Source organism: Penaeus chinensis, chromosome 28 (assembly GCF_019202785.1).
Source record: "Penaeus chinensis breed Huanghai No. 1 chromosome 28, ASM1920278v2, whole genome shotgun sequence".
Classification (NCBI taxonomy): Eukaryota; Metazoa; Arthropoda; class Malacostraca; order Decapoda; family Penaeidae; genus Penaeus; species Penaeus chinensis.
The window spans coordinates 17,324,874-17,326,099 of NC_061846.1; the positions used below are offsets into that span (position 1 = coordinate 17,324,874).

General features: G+C 50.6%; 1 protein-coding gene across 1 annotated transcript; it reads left to right on the top strand.

The window, feature by feature from the left end:
- The first annotated feature begins 21 nt into the window (after nt 1–21).
- On the top strand, nt 22–1,226 carry LOC125040219 (actin-like). The gene has a single exon (XM_047634762.1). It carries the CDS (start codon nt 42–44, stop codon nt 1,170–1,172), a length of 1,131 nt encoding a protein of 376 aa, XP_047490718.1. The 5' UTR covers nt 22–41; the 3' UTR covers nt 1,173–1,226.

Consider the following 1,226-nt stretch of genomic DNA (forward strand, 5'->3'; position numbering starts at 1 on the left):
GTTCTTCTTTGCAGACTCCGACCTTCTTTTAGATATCCAACATGTGTGACGAGGACGAGTGTGCGCTTGTGTGCGACAATGGCTCCGGCATGGTTAAGGCCGGCTTCGCCGGAGATGACGCCCCTCGTGCGGTGTTCCCCTCCATCGTCGGCCGTGCTCGTCACCAGGGTGTGATGGTCGGTATGGGTCAGAAGGACGCCTACGTCGGTGATGAGGCCCAAAGCAAGCGTGGTATCCTCACCCTCAAGTATCCCATCGAGCATGGTATCATCACCAACTGGGACGACATGGAGAAGATCTGGCATCACACTTTCTACAACGAACTCCGTGTTGCCCCTGAGGAGTCCCCTACACTTCTCACTGAGGCTCCCCTCAACCCCAAGGCAAATCGTGAGAAGATGACTCAGATCATGTTTGAGACCTTCTCTATGCCTGCCATGTATGTATGCATCCAGGCCGTACTTTCCCTGTACGCTTCTGGTCGTACTACTGGTCTCGTCTGTGATTCCGGTGATGGTGTGACCCACATGGTCCCCGTGTATGAAGGTTTCGCTCTTCCTCATGCTATTCTTCGTGTTGACTTGGCTGGTCGTGATCTTACTAATTATCTGATGAAGATCATGACTGAACGTGGCTACTCTTTCACCACCACCGCCGAACGTGAAATCGTTCGTGACATCAAGGAGAAGCTTTGCTACATCGCCCTTGACTACGAGAGTGAGATGAACGTCGCTGCTGCATCCTCTTCCTTGGACAAGTCCTACGAGCTTCCCGACGGTCAGGTCATCACCATTGGTAATGAGCGTTTCCGTGCTCCTGAAGCTCTGTTCCAGCCTTCCTTCCTTGGTATGGAATCTGCTGGTGTTCATGAAACTGTCCACAACTCCATCATGAGGTGCGACATTGATATCAGGAAAGATTTGTTCGCCAACACCGTCATGTCTGGAGGTACCACCATGTACCCTGGTATTGCTGACCGCATGCAGAAGGAAATCACTGCTCTTGCTCCTTCTACCATCAAGATCAAGATTATTGCTCCTCCCGAGCGAAAATACTCCGTTTGGATCGGTGGTTCCATTCTTGCTTCACTGTCCACCTTCCAGTCCATGTGGATCACCAAGGATGAGTACGAAGAATCTGGTCCCGGCATTGTCCACCGCAAGTGCTTCTAAGCTATCATCACAGCAAACATGTTGGTTAACTAAAAATAAATAATTTTAAACATT